Source organism: Lemur catta, chromosome 3, assembly GCF_020740605.2.
Source record: "Lemur catta isolate mLemCat1 chromosome 3, mLemCat1.pri, whole genome shotgun sequence".
NCBI classification, from domain to species: domain Eukaryota; kingdom Metazoa; phylum Chordata; class Mammalia; order Primates; family Lemuridae; genus Lemur; species Lemur catta.
In genome coordinates this window covers 118,137,431-118,155,000 of record NC_059130.1, presented here as the reverse complement: position 1 = coordinate 118,155,000, position 17,570 = coordinate 118,137,431, and the positions used below count along the sequence as shown (strand labels likewise).

Below are 17,570 nucleotides of genomic sequence, written 5' to 3'. Positions count from 1 at the left end.
AGGATGCCACTGAAGGAAGGAGGTCTATGACTGTGTAGAGAGTACATTGTCAAGGGCAAGAACGGAAGTAGGAAAAGGCTCTCTGAGTCTCTCGCCCTTGTCCCCACCCTGAGAGCCAACACATGGGAAGTCAGCACTGCTCATACAACATGGCCGTGTGGAAATCTGTGTGACAGTGATGGCAAGGTCAAAGGGTTTGGTGCCAGAAATATCTGCATTTCAATCCCAGCTCTTCCACTTACTAGCTCTGTGAATGTGGGCTTCTGTTTACTTGTTTGTAAAAGGAGAAGCGATAATACCTAGCCTTTAGGGTTTTAGGAAGGGATATGTTAGGTGGTGTGTAGAAAGTCCCTACAGATGGTCTCTCAGGGGTGCCCGACAGATAGTCTCCCCTCTTCCCTCTTCCCAGTGGTGACCTTTGGTGTGAAACAGAAAGCACCGATGGCTGATTCCCCCAGTAACCTCCCGACATCCGCACACACCCGGGTGCAGCGAGCGTGCTCTGTTACGCGCTGATCAGGGCTGGGTGAATAGAATTGTCCCTACTGCCACTGACTTACTCATGTCATTCCCAAGAAGGGAGTTGACTTTAGGACAGGGAACTCTTCCCATTTGGTAGCCATCTGAGCTCCGGATTCTCTTAATTTTAATTGTCTTTAAGGAATTTGGAGCAAGAGAGAAGCGTCACTAGCATAGTGGTTAAGAGTGCTGGCCTTGGGGTCAGACAGACCTGGATTCAAGTTCTAGTTCTGCCATCGACTAGCTGTGTAACCTTAAGCAGGGGCTTCTGTCCTCAGCATCTTCATCTGTACATTGAAGACAGGGCTCAGAAGGTTGTGGTGAGGATTGCAGCAAAACCCTTAGGTTAGTAACACCGACATTGTAGGTACCATGTCACTTGATGAGATACGCATATGAGGTGGGTAGCATGGTGCTGGGCACACAGTGCTCACCCGATTTTTAAAATTAAAAAAAAAAATTCTTTATTGCCAATTCATTTATTAATTTTTTTGATTGACCAAAATTATATATATTTATCGTATACAGCATGGTGCTTTGAAATATGTATATGTTGCAGAATGGCTAAATCTAGCTAATTAACGTGTGTATTACCTCATATATTTATCATTTTTTGTGGTGAGATAACTTAAAATATCGCTTAGTGAAGTGCTCGCCTAATAATACCTTCTGTCATTATTATTACTACTGCCGTTGTTATTACTGGTCTGGTGAGCTGCTGTTGAGACACAGTGAAATGGCAGGGGACTATCTGAGTAACATGCGTATTATGAGGCACCACTCGAAGGTAAAAATGCAAACGGAGCAGCTTGTCTGATTTAGTTTTGGCTTTGCTGCCTTTCTGCGTGCCAGGTGGATAATCAGCTCATTGGCACCACTCAGCCCTTCATGCTCTACGTGACTCCCCTGAGCAACGAGAATGAGGTCATCGACACCGGCCCTGCCGTGCAAGTCAACGCGGTGAAGGTCCCCAGTAAGAGTGCGCTGACCAACATCTACAAGGTGGGCTGGTGGGGGAGGGCTGGTGGGTCAGGGCCGTGCCAGAAGGTTGGCTGATTTGTTCTCTCACAGCCAAGTCTCAGAGCAACAGTGCAGCCTGCAGTAGTTCTGTAGGGTTAAGCCACGTGCGGCTTCATAGATTGTTAAGGGGAATTTGCAGGAACTCCTTCTGTTGGCACTTTTCTCAATTGTGTTCTCAATGATCTTGCAGGTGATAATTTGATAGTACTGAATCCATAGGGTCCAGTCTGTTTTCATCAGAATGAAGTCACTGAATGAAGCATCTAGATTGGTCAGGACCCAGGCATGATCCAGATCTATTGTTAAAATAGAGTAATGCTGAATATTGGAAAAGGGTTATGAGGAGTCTGATCTTGGGACAGACATGCTGCTCTGTAAGTGACCACACTGTTTACTGAAAGCACATAGTTCAAAAGTGACAAACTCTCTTTCTTGGAGAAGTGTTCATATACAAGCTAACTGTTTAGCAGCAAACTCTGGAAAAGTAGGAGCCAATTAAGTGGTTGCTTCCCATACTTCTGGTCCTTTGTCACCCTTACTGATGGGACCAAGCCTGCAGGCAGCCCTCAGATCCACCAGTGCAGTCACGCTGCTCCTTAAACTGGTTGCATTGTAAAGTTCCTCTGCCACAGTGCATCTGAAGCTGCAGTCTCACTAACGAGGCGCACATGCCCCGGGAACCAAACAATAGGATGGCGAATCATCTACTAAACATCTTCTGGAGTTTTTGGTTAACTGTAACAATGTAGGGAGAGAGAAGCCAGAAATAGCCTGGCAATATGATCGTGAAGTCACGTGAGTAAAGAAGCCATTCCATGTCATTGAGGCCTTCTTAATGGCACAGATGAAAGTTCGTTCTGGTAAATCAGAATTTCTTTATCTCTAGCATCTGATGATCACGGCTCAGAGATTCACAGTGCAAATTGAGGAGAAACTACTCCTCAAGCTGCTCAGTTTCTTTGGCTACGCTCAAGCAGAATCAGGTAATATTGTATGCTCTATGTTTGTGTCTAGGAATTGGCCCAAGGATGGTGTTTTTTAGTCTGTTGTAAAAATAAGTAGCCTCTGGGTGCCTGACAAGCTCCCTCTCTACTTCTTAGCCTGAGCTAGGAAGCTCAGGTTTGTGTTTCAGTCGTTCTTTCAATGTATTACTTGTCGCCCAAGTTCTCTCTGAACTAAGGCAGCTACTCAGGGGTCTTCTGGTATCCTGGAATATCCAGAGGTAAGCCTTTGGGAAGCAGTATACTATTCCTCTCTGCTTTGCATTTTTTGATTCATCTGTTCTAAAATAACATAAATGATGTTAGTCATTTAGCAAACTACTTTGTTTCCTAACTTTTGTTTATTAAACAGATTCAGGGCCAAGAATCAGAAATCCCTTCGGCAGTTCCTTTGGTTTAGTTGAGAAAATAAAATTGGCTAGCCTCAATTCATTAACTTTTGACATCCATACCCTTATGCCTTAATGTAATTAAAACGTTACTTTACTCTAGTTACTTGTTCTCTTCTTTGTAGAAAGGAGTAAGATAAACTTGAAAAAAATGTAAATTTTTAGCAGTGCTACAGAAATAATTTCGCTGTTGTCTCTTTATTTTAGATTCCTCATGGCATTTCTTCCTGCTTTTAGAGCTTTTAGGTGGACATTTTAGGGCTGTATATACAGCTTAGAAAGAAGATGATGCTCAGTCTTTTGAAGTTAAACTAAATATTGAGCTTGAAGAAATTATAAGAAAGAGACTTTTATTTTTATCTGTCCATATTGGCTAGAGAAAAAAATCACTGGGAATGTGTGTACATATGTACATACATACACACAATGTGAGAAAAGTGTTTTTTGTTCTTTTTATCCCAGATTTAGAATTTAAGCTTTAAGAGTATTTGGGATCAAGAGCAAGATCTTGTCTGTTTAATGCTGTGTTTTCCACTTTGGGTTGGAACGCCAGTGTTTATTTGTATTCAGACAGCCACTTGGGAGCCTGCCTGCCAGGTATCCATTCTGTTTTGGTACCTTCCTGGGAAGTTTTACTTTAAATTTGATTGGACATGCTTTTCTTGTAAGTTTTCTTATAAGTTGCTCTAATAAATTTATCCCCAAGTATTGTGTAGTAGATTGGACTTTTGTAAAATCCTTGTCTACCTTTCATTGGAGCATCTCCTCTCCTTTCTATAGCTATTTCTGTTTCCTAAGGTACAGATTGGTAGGAGTCTGTTGCGGTATCCTTTTTCTGTAAGTAGACCTGATAATAGCTTACACCATGAGTTTGTTTGATAAGTAGGTACGTGCAAGCTCTCTGGTCTTATTTCTAAAGCACATGAAGCCAAGGGAAAATATGCTGCCCAGATGGATGTGGGTGTAGCATCAAGGCAAAGAGCATGTTGCTGTGTTTTAGCCCATGTTAATCCTTCACATTGCATGTGATAGCAAGTAAAAAATTTGCCTTGATTGTCCTATTTATGGATGTCCACCATTTGGGGGAGAGGGTGCTGCGTGTAGTGATGTCAGTTCCTTACAGCCTGCAGCCTGATTCTTTTTCAGGCATTATGTTTCATTCAGATTCATTACTTAATGTTAATATTGTTCATTGTGATTCAGTTATACTGCATTCTAAGACCTTATTTGGATATCATCTGATGAAAATAAATTCAGATAATCTGGGTCATTGATAATAACAATAGTTTCTAGAAAGCTATTGCTAGCAGACACACCTGTGACCTTTGGCTTTTCTACTTAGCTTATTTTTTCTGTAGATGATATCTGCTAGATGGTATAGAGTCACAGGTTAAAAGACTAAACTAGTCTTATTTTTTGATAAGCAACACAAAACATGTATTTTTACCAAAAAAATGGCATCAGAATACTATACGCCTTACTGAACCCTCAAAAACTAAATTGAGAGATGTTTACATTTTTTTGATCAGTTTTTTCAATATGAATACAAGTATTTGAATCATGAGAGTAAGGAAATTCCTTTTTGTTTTTGTTTTTTTAAATTCTGCCTTTGTCCCAGAGGTGGAAAAATACGATGAAAACCTGCATGAAAAGACAGTTGAGCAAGGTGGGACACCAATTCGATACTACTTTGAAAATCTCAAAATCAGCATTCCTCAGATCAAGCTAAGTGTGTTCACCTCCAACAAGCTGCCATTGGATCTTAAGGTGAGTTGATATTTGGATAAATTTTTTTAAATGACTTTTCCTTGGAAAAGAATGAGTGTGTTTACTATTTGCCTTTTCTGTTTAGCATCATCATTCATAGCAGGTATTTTTACAGGCTTCCTTTTTTAGAAGATTTATTGACTCATATATTTCTGTTTTTTTTTTTTTAATGTTTGAATATGACTTTGCTAAAAGATCAAGGAGTAACTCGAGAGAATAAACAGAGAATTATCTAAAACCCATCTGCTCTCTGCTGAGCTCCCGGCTTACCTCAGTAGATAAAAGCCTCTTCCCTAAGAGGAAAGACAATATCTTCCTTTTGTGCGTAAGACCTGCCCTCCTAGTTCTCTCTTCCTCTCTAAGTATCCACCTTTTCCTGAGTGATTGTCGCTAGGAATGTGTACCACCCTTAGGGAAGACTCAGCCGAATGCCTGCTGGGATGTGCCTCGCCTGCCACTGCATCAGCACGTAACACTCCTGCAGACTCCCTTCATACCTACTTGATAGGTCCAGCCTGAACACTGTCTTCATTGTTAGCAGTAAAATGTATTTTAAGTAAGGGAGAGAGCTGGGATTCAAATCCAAGCCTAACTGATCTAAAGTCTGTATTTTTTCACTACACTGTGTTGCCACCTAGAACATAAGGAATCAGAGAATTTTAGACTTGTGAGTCCTCGATGATGCCTTTACTCAGTATACAGAGAAATTGGAATTCAAAGTGTCTGGTTACCGAAGCCTATTTAGGTAGGTAGTGATAGGTGTGGGAGTGGAACCAGGTGATTGTTAGAAAGTCTTTCCTGGCTGGCTCAGTGGCTCACGCCTATAATCCCAACACTTTGAGAGGGTGAGGCAGGAGGATCACTTGAGGCCAGGAGTTCAAGACCAGCCTGGGCAACATAGTGAGACCCCATCTCTACCAAAATTTAAAAAATTTGCTGGGCATGGTGGGATGCACCTATGTAGTCCCAGCTACTGGGGAGGCTGAAGTAGAAGGATCACTCGAGGCCAGGAGCTAGAGACTACAGCGAGCTGTGATCGCACCACTGCCTGAGTGAGAGAGCAAGATCCAGTCTCTTAAAAAAAAAAGTCTTTCCTTTGTTTGAATCAAAATCTGCCTCCCTGCAGCTTGTGCCCATTAGTTCTGGTTCTTTTCTCTGTTGTGCTTGAAGATGGTTATTAAGACTTCCATCTTCTGATAACCACCAGTCTGAGATTTTTTTCCCCACTGTACCATGCTGCCTCATCTAAGATACTACAAGACGGTCTCTCTTTCTGAGTAGGAACAGCTAGAGATATGAGCAGATAAGGAGTAAGTCTAGACTCCTAACTTCAGATTCCTGCAGGGGCTGCATTGGTGATGCCGGGTGAGCAGCACAGCGGGCCGTGGCAGGCTGGGAGCGCGGGCTGCATCTGAAGAGGTAGCTGCAGCTCAGCTCCAGCCACTTGTTGTCATGAGGGAATGTGAACCCAGTGTTGCCAGATCTTCAGATTTTTAAAGAGAAGCCGGAAATCTGGATTTTTATGTGGAATCTCCTGGTTTTTAAACGTTGGAAACCAATTCAAGTTTCTTGGGTTTTTTTAAAACTTGTGGGCCTAACAAAACCCATGTGTGGGCCTCATGTGGCTACCCATGGTTCACAGCTTCTGAAATAGACTTACAGGTAATGAGACAGTAGTCTGGTCAACATCAGATCATAATTTGGATAAGGGCAGGGCAAGGGTAACTGCTTCATTGGGGTGGCAAGCTGGGGACAAGCGGCTGGGGGTGCCAGTCAGGTCCAGTGAGCAGTAATTGCTCTTGCACCCACCCTAAAATAGTGCAGTGTGCCCTTCTCCACTCACAGCTCTATCTGCTTAATTTGCTTTAATTTCATGTTTCCCAGGAGATTGAAGATACTTATAGTTAGCATGGGAGTAAGGGGAAAACCATGGGAAAACCACTATCTTGCTAATATCCACAAGTATCCACTTGACTTATGTGACCCTTTGGAATGGGTTTGTTTGATAAAGTATATATTCCCCCAGAACACTTGGCACTCGCCCAACAAACCAATGTTAAGCAGTTCCTGAGAGTTGAGGACTTCTTGTTTTTAAAATCATCTTGCTAAGAAACACAGACACTTACCTATTCCTTTCAAATTATTCCCAGCAGAAAACTTCCCCAGACTGACAAAATCTGCATGATTTTCTGCAGTTGAAGTAGCTCCAGTCCCCCAGTTACACGGTATTGATGCTTGTGTGTGCATTCTGCGTACAGTAAGCTGGAAATCACTTAGGTCGAATGTTTCGTCTGACACCGTATTGAAGGAACATTTTCAAGGCATTTTTCAAATCATTGTTAAATAAATTAAATGGAGCAGCCACTTTACGAGGTGTAGGGGGTGGGGGGCATCCTGAGTGCAGTGAGGTGATGTTTCCAGCAGGGCGCTTCAGAGTTAAATTCTCAGCTTATGGAAGGCACCGTTTTACTGTGTCTTGAGTTCTCCTGGTGGAGTCTGGGACTCATAAAATAATGTCATTTATTCAAAGAGTTTCCTAACAGAGTAATATGCCTTTATTAGTAGCTCTTAGAAAGGGCAATATGCTCTTTTAGATGAATATATAATGGCTAAAAGTATGTGCTTAGAAAATGGAGTCCTATCCCTGAACAGGAATCACAAGAGTCTGACTAAAAGGTAACCATGTCTTTGGTATTGAAGGAATAATTATCTTGATTCTCCTGACTCCAGGCCAGAAGTGAGGCTGTCAGAAATCTCAGAGGGAAGTCTCTTCAGGTTTACACTGAGGGTACATTGTTGCCAGATATAGTGTCTGTTCAAAAGGACTCAAAGTAATTTCACATCTGCTATCTCAATTGGATTCCTTACTCTGTGTTGGAAGAAGGGGGAGATAATAGTCCCATTTCACAAATGCAGAGACGAAAGTGCAGCATTCCTCCCCCATTCCTCCTTCTCTCCATTATTCTCCCAAGTTTGCAGGCTACAGTGTGGCATAGTAATATTGAAAATGCCAGGTAGTTTATATGTGTTTTTGGTTTTTTTAAAGATCAAAAGCAGCCAGGAGCCTTTAAAAGGTTTCACAAGGTGGCCTACAGCAGCCCTTTTTCCATTTAGAGCATTGGGGTATTACAAAAGAAGGGCTTTAATTGAGCAATCTAGTTTGGAAGAAACCCCACATTTTAATGGTCAGAGTGAGAGGGTGGGGGTAAGGGGGAATTTCAAACAAAGACACTATTTAAAAAGCCTAAAACTGTCTTCTCAAGGCTTGAAATAATTTGTTGGGAAACTTCAGACCCTTTACTTTTTTCCTCCCCTCCCTAAATAAAAACCAGATTTGTTAAAAGGAAAAAAGATCCAGTATTGTTAATTGTATTTCAGAAAGTGCCAGAGAGGGAAATATCCCTGTAGTTTTAAACATTGTCCCAAGAGGGAAATAGGCAAATACCCTGCTTCACATAAACAGTCTCTATGTACCATAAATAAACCTTTAAAGAATGAATTCCAGACAGTTTTGTTTAGTGCAGGATAAACTAAGAAAGGAAAGGACATGGCCGAGGGAATAGCTTGTGATCTGAGACCTTATGGTATATAGGCAGGTATTTCTTCTTTCAACTCTCAAGTTTCTGGAAGACTTCAGCATTTTTTTTCTGGGGAGATAGGAATAGACAGTTTCCTATTTTTATTAGGAACTTATAAGCACAGGATTGCTTTCTCCAGAATCCATTTTATAACAGGAAACTGCTACTTGAGCAAATAAGCATCAACTTTGCATACTACTGTATTTGATTAGTCATTTAGTTCTACAAGAAAAAGCCCTGTTTGGCTCTTTCCCTCTCATCTCTGCTTTGACTGACCAGATCTACCTGAAGGTGGCAGAATAACTCACACCAATGGGCTGTAGCTCAGCTTTTTCAAATGTGGGAGTCCCAAGAGCAGTAAATGACTAGTAAAGATCATTTTTACTTAAGGGTCAGAATATTCCCTTGGTTCAGACAAAGCACCTTAGTCATTCAGAATGGAATAGTGTTTATCATGGAGGTTTTGACAACTGAGTGGAGATTTTAGAGTCTTTGTTACTGTGTGTGGTTCTTCTTCAGTGTTGGTTGCATTGAGGAAGTGGGGTTAAAAGCTTTTTACCTTGAGTCTTTGTTTTGATCTCATTTCCTCTTCTCTGAGAAGAAAGTCATGCTCAGACTGTTAGCGGCAACACAAAGTGCTGAGCTGGCTTTCCCCGCGTATCTATCGTGTGGCTCTAAGCAAAGCAGTCAAGCTCACAGCCTCAGTTTCTTTGTCTGTGGAAGGAGGAAAATGAGGCATGCTCACTTAACTTTATGATCACTCATCATGGGGGGAGGGTGAGGCATGGGTGAATTGATAGCAGATTTCAGGAAAAATATTATAGTCCTCCATTCTGACTTTCACACTTTCTACCTGGGAGGTTATTGCTATTGTGAAATGAACATGTTCAAGTCTGACGTCTACTAATAGCTAGCTACATGAATTTAGGCCATCCACTTTTCTTCAGTTTTATTTATACAAAAAGAAAAATAAGAATGTTAGGCTGAATTAACTCAAGGTTGCTCTTAATCTCTAAAATGTTTTGTTCTGAAATTATTTAGTAGTAGGTTATCAGTGACTTCTCATGGCCCCAAATACAGTGGTCTTTTTTCTGTCCTTATCTTTGTAAGAGTCCTCTGCCATTTTTGATATTGCTGACCTCCCTGTTCTTCGTGTCGGTCCTTTCTGATTCTTTTCTTAGGTCTGTTTGTTGTTTCCCTGTCTTTTTCACTGTTTTCTTTCGGTCCTTTCTGATTCTTTTCTTAGGTCTGTTTGTTGTTTCCCTGTCTTTTTCACTGTTTTCTTTTATTCTACTTCTTCTTTTCCTAACCTGTATGTTAATGGGCCATTTTTTTCTGGCTTAACTGTCCGGTTCTATCACTTGTTTATTTTTCTATCAGGTTATTGGTCTTTTATCTTTTCTAATTTTAGAAAACTCTGTTAAAGTTTTGTATCTGATAAAAGTTGCAAGTGTTTTTTTCTTCAGTATTTCATTTGTCTTTTTACTTTGCTTTTGGAGATGTGTGTGTTTGTGTGTATTTAGTCATACAGGAGCTTTTTATTTTTATGTTGTCAAATGTATCAGTCTTTTGCCTTTTTGAATCTGAATTTTGAATCACAAAAAAACTTTTCCATTCTGTTTTTCAAAAATTTCCTCCATCTTTTCTTCCATTATATGATTTAGTTTCAGTTAAGCATACTCCTGTTCTAAAAGAATTTAAGGCAGTCTCTAAAAATATTTTCAAAAAGATTAAAAAATAAATGAGAAAATCAAATAGAAATTCCATTAAATTGTACATGAAGTTTTAATATACAATAAAGACATTTTAATTCAGTGGGGAATATGTAAACTTTTTAATAATGGTATTAGACTAAATAACAATATGGAAAAATATGAAATTAGATTTATTCTTTACACTCTCCATAAGGATAAATTCCAAGTGGATCAGGGATTTACTGATGTTATTACCATGAAAAAATGTTTTTTCACATTCAATAAAGAAGAGTATTTGGCATGCCTTCTAAACACCTTGGAATATCAATCATGTTAAATAAAAATATGATCAGAAAATAGACTGATATCCAGAAATTGTTAACTGGCTTCAAGCAGACCCAAGCTAGCTGAGAACTTCAAGAAAAGCTAGATAGGGAGAAAAAAAAAAGTCTGTTTGAAGCCATTGGAAAGTTACCAAGACGTCCAGGACTTGAGATTCCAACATTTATGAGAGGAGAGAAACTCAGTAAGGTGAGCCCAACATTTATTTTGCTTTTATTGTTGAGACTTTTTCTGATTTCTAAGCACTACAGGGAGAAAGGTAAAGAAGCCAAGCAGGAAGCAGCTGCCCAAGGGCAGAGAATCCACATAAGGCTTTTGGCAGTCACAGCGTTGGGAAAGCATAGGTTAAGCTTCATTGCTACTGAGAGCTGGTAAGTGAAGGGCTGGTACTTTACAGAGAAGGCACAGGCAGAAAACAGACCCCAGTAGTCTGAGCTGCTTTATTTCTTGAGGAATTTGCCAATTTCTAGGTGACGTAGTCTGAGAGAAGCCAAGCAAAAAGTGGGAGCTAAGAGGCTGAAGAACTAAGTAGATCTTTTAGCAGTTTTATGGTACTGTGGAGGAATAGCACTGGTTTTTGGTTGAGATTGCTAGGGGACTACTCAGGCCTCATAAGGACTGAAATAGACCAGGACTTTAAAAGATTGAAACCCAGCCTTGAGAAAACCCAAACCCTGGTAGGATTAAGGCATTATGCCTCTTACTCTGACTACCTGTCAGAAGTTGAAGACTCATCCAAAGTCTTTACAAGTTTTCATACAAAATAGCGCATTCAGTCACAAATTACCAGGCCTACAGAGAGATAGGGCCAAGAGAAAAAACAAACACTAGAAATAGACTCATAGGTCAACTGGATGTTGACATTTTCAGACCCAGAATTTAAAATAGCTATATGTTCAAGAAGTTTACCAGAAAACTATAATTTATCATTATAAAACTATCAAATAATAAAGGAAATTATAGACTAGTACTTTTTCATGAATATAGAAGTAAGAAATCTCAACAAAATATTAGTAAACAAAATATAGAAATATATAAGAAGGATAACATATCATAACCCAATTGTATTTATTCCAGAATACAAGTTTAACATTTGCAAATAAGTGTTTTAATTCACATCAGCAAAATGAAAGAGAAAAAAATATGATTATCTCAAAAGTCATTTGACAAAATTCAGCATCCACTTATGATAAAGTGTATCTATGAAAACGTGACAGCAAACGTCATGCTCATTGGTGATATATTAAAAGCTTTTCCTTGAGATAAGGGAAGGATGTCCATTATCACCACTTGTGTTCACTATTATACTAGAGATTCTAGCCAAGGAAGAAGGCAAGGAAGATTTTTTTTTTTTTAACAAAGAAATAAAAGGTATAAGAACTGGAAAGAAAAATAAAAAAGATTCAAACTAGGGGGAAGTAGACTCCGCCTCTTGATAGGAGAACCATGCAAAGAATTTTTGGCCATTTTTAACCTACCACAGATACCTAGGAATAAATTCAACAAAATATGTACAAGACCTCTACACAGAAACATAGAAAACAATTAAACATTATTAAGAGACATTAAAGACCTAAATAGATGAAGAAATATGCTATGTTAATACATTTGAAGTCTCATTATTGTAAAATTGTCATTGCTCCTCAAATTGATCTGTAGATTCAATACAGTCCTGGTGAAAATTCCAGTAATTTTTTGTGGCAAATTGACAGGCTGATCCCACAATTTATATGCAATTGAAAAGCACAAAGGGTAGCTAAAGTAATCCTAAAGAGAAAGAACAAAGTTGAAGAGCTTACTCTATTAGATTTCAAACATAATTACAAAAGTACAATAATAGAGTATGGTATTGGTAGAAAACAAAACAAAGTAAATCGGAAAAGAGAATCCAGAAATGGATAAATACCGTCACTTGACTTATGACAAAGTTTGCGCTGTACTGCAATAGGGGAAAGGATGGCCTTTTCAATAAATACTACTTAGTCAATTAGATATCCACTGGGAAATAGTGAATCTTGATCTCTACCTCACATAAAATTTTGTGATTTTTACATAAAAATCAAGTCTAAGTAGATTATAGATTCAAGTGTGAAGAGTAAAACAATAGAACTTCTATAAGTAAACATGAGAGTATCTTTATGACCTTGGTGTAGGTAATAATTTCTTTTTTTTTAAATTATTTTTTATTTTTTAGAGACAGGGTCTCACTCTGTCACCCTGGCGTGCAGTGTGGCATGATCATAGCTGACTGCAGCCTCGAACTCTTGGGCTCAAGTGATCCTCCTGCCTAAGCCTCCCGAGGAGCTGGGACTATTGGCATGTGCCACCACACCCAGCTAATTTTTCTTATTTTTTGTGGAGATGGGGGGGGTCTCACTATGAGCCCAGGCTGGTCTCAAACTCCTGACCTCAAGTGAACCTCCCACCTTAGCCTCCCAAAGTGCTGTGATTATAGGTGTGAGCCACAGCACCAAGCTGATAGTAATTTCTTAACCAGGACACAGAAAGCTCTTACCATAAAGGAAAAGGTTGATAAGGTGGATTTCCTTAAAGTTCAGAACGTCTAATCATTAAAACACAACATTTAAGAGTAATAAGACAAGTCATAGAATGGGAAAGATATTTGTAATACATGTATTCAACAGAGGACTTATATACAGAATACATAAGAAAAACTCGTACAGGCTGGGCGCAGTGGCTCACGCCTGTAATCCTAGCACTCTGGAAGGCCGAGGCGGGTGGATTGCTCGAGGTCAGGAGTTCAAGACCAGCCTCAGCAAGAGCAAGACCCCGTCTCTAGTAAAAATAGAAAGAAATTATCTGGTCAACTAAAATATACATATAGAAAAAATTAGCCGGGCATGGTGGCGCATGCCTGTAGTCCCAGCTACTGGGGAGGCTGAGGCAGTAGGATTGCTTAAGCCCAGGAGTTTGAGGTTGCTATGAGCTAGGCTGACGCCATGGCACTCACTCTAGCCCGGGCAACAGAGTGAGACTCTGTCTCAAAAAAAAAAAAAAACAAAAAAACTCGTACAAATCGGTAAGAAAAAAACAGGAACTCACTACAAAATTGAGCAAAAGACTTGCATAGGCACTCCACAAAAAAAAGATATCTAAATAACCAATATGCATACTAAAAGATGCTTAATCTCATTTGTCAACAGGAAAATGGACATTAAAACCACACTGAAGTACCATTACACACCCATCAGAAATATCTGTTTTTTTTAAAAGCTACCTATACCACGTGTTGATGAGAGATGTAGAATAACAAGGATTTCTGTAGACTGCTGGAGGGAGTGTACATTGGTTCAACTGCTTTAGAAAACTGGCAGTCTGTATCAAGGTTGAACATGTACTTTCTTTATGACCCAATAGTTCTACTCCCAGGTATATATCTAAGAAATATGCACAAATATGTGTCCCAAAAGACATGTCTAATAATATTCATAGTATTATTCATAATAGCAAAAAATTTCAAACAACCCAACTTTTTATCAACAGTAATGGTTAAATAGTGTTTTACTTATACAGTGGAATTTATATGGCAATGAAAGTTAATAAACTGCAACTATATGCAACACCCTAGTGAATCTCACATAGTTGTACTGTCTGTAAGAAGCCACCTACAACAAGCTGCATACTAATGATCTTATTTACATACAATTCAAAGCAGGAAAAACTAATCTGTGGTGATATAAGTCATGATAGTGGTTCTCTTTGGGAAAGAAGGAGGGAGTAGTGAGTGGGAGTCTGCAAATGGGGAGGAGTCTGTTTCCAAGATGGGGATAATAATTTACTTTCTGATCTGGGTGGTGGTTACATCACTGTGTTCACTTTGGTAAAAATCATTGAACTATACATTTGATTAGTACCCTTTTCTGTATGTGTGGTAAACATCAGTGAAAAAGTAAGACATGATAAACACACAAATACAAAGCAGACCAAAAGGAATTAGGCCATGAAGCTAACTGTTTATTTCTGTGTGATATATGTGACTTTGGGGGTGTGTGTGTGTGTGTCTGTGTGTGTGTATTTTCCTAATATTTTACTTTTATGATTATAGGGAAAATCTTATTTATAAATATCAAAACCTTGACTCTCATTGAAAAGTTAACATGACTTGAGGCCTTTATGGAATCTAGTATTATAGTACCCTGGAAGGCCATCATATGACTAAAGTATATAATTTCCTTTCTTCCCTAATTAGGCCCTCAAAAGCACCTTGGGATTTCCTTTGATTCGGTTTGAAGATGCTGTGATTAATTTGGATCCATTCACTCGGGTACATCCCTATGAGACCAAGGAGTTCATCATCAATGATATCCTCAAACATTTTCAGGAGGTGAGCTTTGGAGAAGTACTTATTGGCTGGAGCATAAGGAGAATGTTTGTTTTAGTTGTTTGGAAATTTTGGTTACTAAGACATTACTATTGAGAGCCCAGTTAAACATTTCAGCTCTGTTGTGTTATGAGTCAGGTCACATCCCTTGAAGCCCATTTACAAGAAAATCCTAAGACAGTACATTTGACTTATGAGCTGTTAGTCTTGTCCTTTAGAGCTAGTCCCAGGGGCTTCCACTGAGTTAGTCACAACTGTTAATGGTTAAATTGATGCTTTAATAATAACACAAAATACTGTGAGCTCTTTATTTACCAGGCATGGGCCTACTTTCAACAGCCACACCAGTGTTCTTAGAGCCTATGAGATTGAACTGCCCTTGAGTTGAACTTGAAAATTTTTTTTAAATCAAGTTGAACATTTTCCATTTGTTATCCAGACTGGAAAAACCAAAATGTAAAGCCAGCGCATATTTTTCAATGAATAGATAGGTTAAGATCACATCAAATTTATTAGCTTTCAAAGTTAAAATATATTCTGTTCTTGTTTCCTTTTCTCCCTCCCTCCTTTCCTTTCTTGCTTCCTTCCTTGACTTTTCTAATTGGCGCTATTTCTACCTAACTATAAGGAAAGTGATACAGCAGATGTCACCGGAACCTGGAACCAGGCAATTGGAAGTACAGAGAGAGTGGAGGGTTGGTTAAGTCTACATCTTCCCCAACCCCCTCCACAGCTTAGGAGGGGGAACTACAAATCTACCTCCCTCTTGCACTTTCCTGTTAAAATTCTCCCTGCTGATGATTAATTAATTCTCTATTTGTAGGAATGATGGAAAGGAGAGTATGAAGCATACACTAGTAAATATACTCATAAAGAATATTTCCTGACATTCTTGGCTGGATGTTTAAAAAATAAATAAATAAAAGAATATTTCCTATTTCATAGCTGTTTTTATCCTTCCAACTGGTTTTGTATTTCTAAGAGTATCGAAAGCCATCTCAGGGGTGTATGTATTGGGAGAAGTTTAGGTAGAGCCCATGAAAGGACAGATTATTTTGCCATTGATGAAGGTTTAAAAGGTAATTGTTGATAGTAACGGGAATGGAGGGCTAATCTTTCTGCTTGGGACACTGGTATCTGCAAATATAAACAAGTGCTGATTTGATTTTTCTCTTCTTACTCCGTTTGACAGGAACTCCTCAGCCAGGCAGCTCGAATCCTGGGATCAGTGGATTTTCTTGGCAATCCTATGGGACTTTTGAATGATGTTTCTGAAGGGGTTACTGGACTGATAAAGTATGGAAATGTCGGGGGGCTCATCAGAAATGTTACACATGGAGTCTCAAACTCTGCTGCCAAGGTAAGGAAATAGAGGTGAAATTCCATTGTAATTAACCTCATGAGTCCTTTACATTACTGTAATTTCCTTTATAGTTAATAGGCTGTGAGACATTACATTCATGGCCTTTGCTTCATTGCCCACATGCCTTGCCTTTTCCCCACCTCTGATAACCTGTCACCAGGTCCACCAAGTCCACCTCTGAGACAGCTTTTTTCCCTTCGTTTCCATTGCCACTGCCTTACCTGGTTTACTGCAATACCTCCCTGTGCCCTTGTACTTCATTGCATCTTTCACAGTGCCACTGGAATTAACCCACCTTTTAAAAAATAAAATTGAATCATGTCATTGTTCTGCCTAAAATCTCCCAGTTAATCCTCATAGCTTACAGGGACAGTCCAAACTAAAATACAGCCTGCCATAGTGACACAAACCTTTAAGTCATCTAAATCCAGCAGCAGAAGGAAAGTGAAGTAATCGTCTGTGTCTGCAGCCTAGTTGACTCTTTTGTTCATTGGCATCATACTTGGTGGACATTTTGTTAGTTCACCATGTATTTTCTGGGAGGAGCTGATTTTTTTCTGTGTGAAGGTGAAAAATGTGAGAAGGTAGTTGAAGGGTAGTCACTATTTGCAACATACAAAAGGCCTCTTAAGAGCTCTGCTTTCTTGCCCTACTTTCAACTCCACATTCTTGTAGAGACTTTTTCATGAGTGAAGTAGGTTTGAGAAAGCACCTGTGCTATGTCCTTATTTACTGTAAAGGGAGCATTTGTTGTAGTGAGGTCATGGCTACACTTGTACTGTGGGCCAGTAGGATGTAAAAGTAGCTTTACTGACGGAGGCTTTTGTGGTGCTGCATAGCAATTTATCTGAAGAGAGCGTGTAAGAAAGTAGAGTTGAATAGCATTTCTATATTGCATGGTATTCTTAATAGTGTGTGAAAGCTGGGAATTTATTCTTATTTTCTAAACTGCTTTCTAGAGATAATAGTTCTGTGGTCGGATCAGTTTCTTCAGTACTGTAGTACCAGACCAAGTACTGTACTGCACCAGACCAAAACATGTACTGTTTGGCTTGTAGTTCAAAATAGGCAACACTCTCACTTTTAGATAAAGAGCGAAAGGTAGAGGGAAGAGAGCTTTTCTAACTCAGGGTTTGAAAACAGACTCAGGTTCAAAGTCTGAATGTGTGTGCACATTTCTGCCTTGAATGATTTCTTACACTGCCCTTGGACCTTTACCTCTTACAGAACGTAACACATCATGGTGGTAGCCCAGATTCCTTGCTATTCTTGTTTTAGCTATTGGACTTGACATAAATATTTAATGTATGTAAGTTACACTTACAATGTATATAAGTTACACTTACAAATATGTAAGTTACACTTAAATATTTAGTTGTGAATGCCCAGTTTAAAGATTTTATTAAATTTTATTAACTTTATTAAATTCTAATTAACATGAGAAAGCCTCTCAGTTTCATAATTTCTTTCTTTGTTTTTGTATCCCTGGGCTTCACTGTATTTTAAAAATGAATATGCATATGGTTTATCGAGAGGCCGAGAGTACTATTCCTCA

The 17,570-nt window shown here is 39.1% G+C and overlaps 1 protein-coding gene across 5 annotated transcripts in view; it reads left to right on the top strand.

Annotated features, from left to right (window-relative positions):
- VPS13D (vacuolar protein sorting 13 homolog D) overlaps nucleotides 1-17,570 on the top strand; it is a 248,099-nt gene that overhangs the window by 142,809 nt on the left and 87,720 nt on the right. For 4 of the 5 annotated variants that reach the window (XR_006733919.1, XM_045546090.1, XM_045546092.1 and 1 more), the window contains 5 exons: nucleotides 1,372-1,521; nucleotides 2,426-2,522; nucleotides 4,548-4,696; nucleotides 14,521-14,655; nucleotides 15,845-16,012. Coding sequence is in view for 4 of the 5 variants with exons in the window: in XM_045546090.1 (XP_045402046.1) it covers nucleotides 1,372-1,521; nucleotides 2,426-2,522; nucleotides 4,548-4,696; nucleotides 14,521-14,655; nucleotides 15,845-16,012 (699 nt within the window). In the remaining variant the exon portion in view is untranslated. Of the gene's footprint in view, nucleotides 1-1,371; nucleotides 1,522-2,425; nucleotides 2,523-4,547; nucleotides 4,697-14,520; nucleotides 14,656-15,844; nucleotides 16,013-17,570 lie in introns of those variants that run through there. The other variant, XM_045546093.1, reaches the window with a different exon arrangement.